General features: G+C 32.9%; 1 protein-coding gene across 1 annotated transcript; it reads right to left on the reverse strand.

Moving 5' to 3' along the window:
• On the reverse strand, positions 121-1080 carry LOC107625643 (class I heat shock protein). The gene has a single exon (XM_016328338.2). The coding sequence runs from the start codon at positions 786-788 to the stop codon at positions 345-347; it is 444 nt and encodes a 147-aa protein (XP_016183824.1). The 5' UTR covers positions 789-1080; the 3' UTR covers positions 121-344.

The raw sequence follows: 3241 nt of genomic DNA on the forward strand, positions 1-3241 counted from the left end.
TTGCCAATAAAATTATATTAATAGATTACTTACCAATAAAATAAATAAACTATAATTGAGAGGACATAATTTTTCTATACTTATTTTAAAGATTGTAAATTCCAGTGTCGCTCCTAATTTAAAAAAAAAAAATAGATTACTTATATTAGATTTCCTGGAATGCTTGAATAGCATTTTTCTACATCGACATGGTGATTTACTTAACCAAACACAATTTCACACATACACACATCTCAATTATTGAACTTTCCCAAACATAACGAACATAAAATCAAAAACAACTGAAAATCCAAAAACACAATCATGCATCATCATCATCATCCAAATCAAAACATCATTACAACTCAGCCAGAGATCTCAATGGTTTTGACCTCAGGCTTCTTCTCCGGCAACTTAGGAACCGTAACAGTGAGCACACCATTCTCCATTGAAGCCTTAACCTCATCAACCTTTGCATTCTCCGGAAGCCAGAACTTCCTCAAGAACTTTCCACGTCCCCTCTCCACTCTATGCCATTTCTCATCCTCCTTCTTCTCCTCCTTCTCCACGCGCCTCTCCCCGCTTATCTGCAGCACGCGCCCTTCTTCCACTTCTACTTTCACTTCTTCTTTCTTCAGCCCCGGCAAGTCCGCTTTGAACACGTGCGCTTCCGGCGTCTCCTTCCAATCCACACGTGCGTTTGTGAAGCTCGAAACCTCGTTGTTGGAGCCGAATGGTGCCCATATGTCTGAGGAGAATGGGTCCAGCAAGGTGCTCCTGTTGCTTAGCAATGAAGGAATCAGAGACATGTTTCTTGATGAGCTTTGTTTTTTGTCTTGTGTAAAAAAGAGGAGAATTGAGCTTTGAAGGAATTAAATCTTCGATGATTATTCTAGTGATGATGAAATTGAAGGAAGATGAGTGGCTTATTTATAATAATAATTCAAGTGCCGATGATGGGTTATCGTGAAGTTTCGGGCTTGTTCGATGGTTGTGATGATTGAGTTATCGATGTGTCTCCACAATGTTCTACTAATTTCTTTTACTATTTCTCAATGGCTTTTCTGATAGGTTTAATTTCCTTTATCATGATTTGATTTGGATATGAAGCAGAAGAGAAGAGAAGGGAAGAGAACCTTCTTCTCATTTCCTTAGCTTTAAGTATTTTCCTTACTTCTTTAGAAAAAAAAAAGTATTTTAAACATTTTTTTTTCAAGCTTAAATAAGGCCACCATTGGTATAAAGACATAAAAACAACGTTTTCTAAAATTGTTTATTTATTTTAAATTTTTTATTTTATAATAAATTTTAGATTTATTCTATTAGTCTTTATAATTTCACTAAATTTTAATTAGATTTTTATATTTTTTTAATTGGATTCTTACACTGCTTTAATTTTGTAATTAAGTCCTTTCTAGTGTAAAAAATATTAGAATTAATTGAATATTTTTTTACAAATTGAAGGTATTTATGATTAAAAACTTAATTAAATCTTTGACCACATATATTTTAGTAAAAATATTATGTTAATTTTAATATTTTTAACATGAAAAGGACATAATTACAAAATTAAAAGCAGTGTAGGGACCTAATTGAAAGAAAAAAAAGAATAAGAACCTAATTAAAAATTTGATAAAACTATAGAGACCAATAGAGTAATTAAACCTAAATTTTATTCAAAAAAATTAAAAATGAATAAGAATGGTTAGATTAAAAACGTTCCTATTTAAAAGAATTTTGTTATAAAATAACTAAATAAATAAATAAGGAAGATGTAATAAATATAAAATAAAAAAATATAATTAGATAGTTCTAGTAGTAATGTTCACTAGAATTACTATATCAATATAATAGATATAATTATGTATTGAACAATATTAAAATAAAATATATAAGAGAGAGAATAGTATGAAAGAGAGAGAGTGAAGAATGTTATATTCTTATTGTTGTTGTATATGTTACGTGAGGATATGCCCTCTATTTATACATACAAAATTCAAACATTCAACCTTCATTAATTCTCAATTTGTATTGAGAAGTTAAGTTTTGAAAAGCTCAGCCGCCCAATTGATAAATGGGCATTCATTCCATCTTTATCACAATACTCCCCCTTAGATGCCCATTTAGGATTATTGCCTCGTTAAAACCTTACTAAAGAAAAATTCAGTGGGAAAAAAAAAACCTTAGTGAAGGAAAAAGGGTACAATATCCTTTGTGATGGGGGCTGCCTCATTAAAAACCTTGTCAAGAAAAACCCAATGGGAAAAAAACCTGACCAAGAAAAAAAAAAGTACAGTCTCCCCCTCTTGCCGACATCATTTAATGTCTCGAAATCGGCTGATCCCAATCTCATGTACCAATCTTTCAAAGGAGGATTTTGGGAGTGACTTTGTGAATAAATCTGCCAGATTGTTACTTGAGCGGATCTGTTGGATATCAATTGTTCCTTGATTTTGAAGATCATGAGTGAAGAAGAATTTGGAAGAAATATGCTTTGTTCTATCACCTTTAATGTATCCACCTTTAAGTTGAGCAATGCATACTGTATTATCTTCAAACAGAACAGTTGGAGCTATCTTATGATCAATCAGTTCACATGATGACAGAATATATTGGATCAAACTCCTGAGCCAAAAACACTCGCGACTTGCTTCATGAATCACTAATATTTCGGCATAATTAGAGGATGTTGCAGCAATCGTCTGTTTCGTGGACCTCCATGATATAGCAGTACCATCATATGTGAACAGGTATCCTGTTTGAGATCTCCCTTTATGTGGATCAGACAAGTATCCAGCATCTACATAGCCAACTAATTGTGACTTGGATCCATAGGGATAAAACAATCCCATATCAACCGTTCCATGAAGATATCAAAATATTTGTTTGATTCCACTCCAATGTCTTCTGGTTGGAAAGGAACTATATCTTGCTAGTAGGTTCACAGCAAATGATATATCAGGTCGTGTATTATTAGCAAGATACATTAGCGCTCCAATGGCACTAAGATATGGTACTTCTGGACCAAGGATATCTTCATTTTCTTCTTTAGGACGGAATTGATCATTTTTCACATCCAAAGATCTTACGATCATTGGGGTACTCAAGGGATGTGACTTATCCATATAAAATCTTTTCAAGATCTTCTCTGTGTATGTTGTTTGATGAATAAAGATCCCATCTTTTGTATGCTCGATCTGCAGGCCGAGACAAAATTTAGTCTTTCCAAGATCTTTCATCTTAAACTCTTCCTTTAGAGTTT

The sequence above is a fragment of the Arachis ipaensis genome, chromosome B02 (assembly GCF_000816755.2).
Source record: "Arachis ipaensis cultivar K30076 chromosome B02, Araip1.1, whole genome shotgun sequence".
Classification (NCBI taxonomy): Eukaryota; Viridiplantae; Streptophyta; class Magnoliopsida; order Fabales; family Fabaceae; genus Arachis; species Arachis ipaensis.

Bases quoted from the DNA above. Each gene is read 5' to 3' on its own strand.
- LOC107625643 (XM_016328338.2), bottom strand. From the start codon at position 788: ATGTCTCTGATTCCTTCATTGCTAAGCAACAGGAGCACCTTGCTGGAC.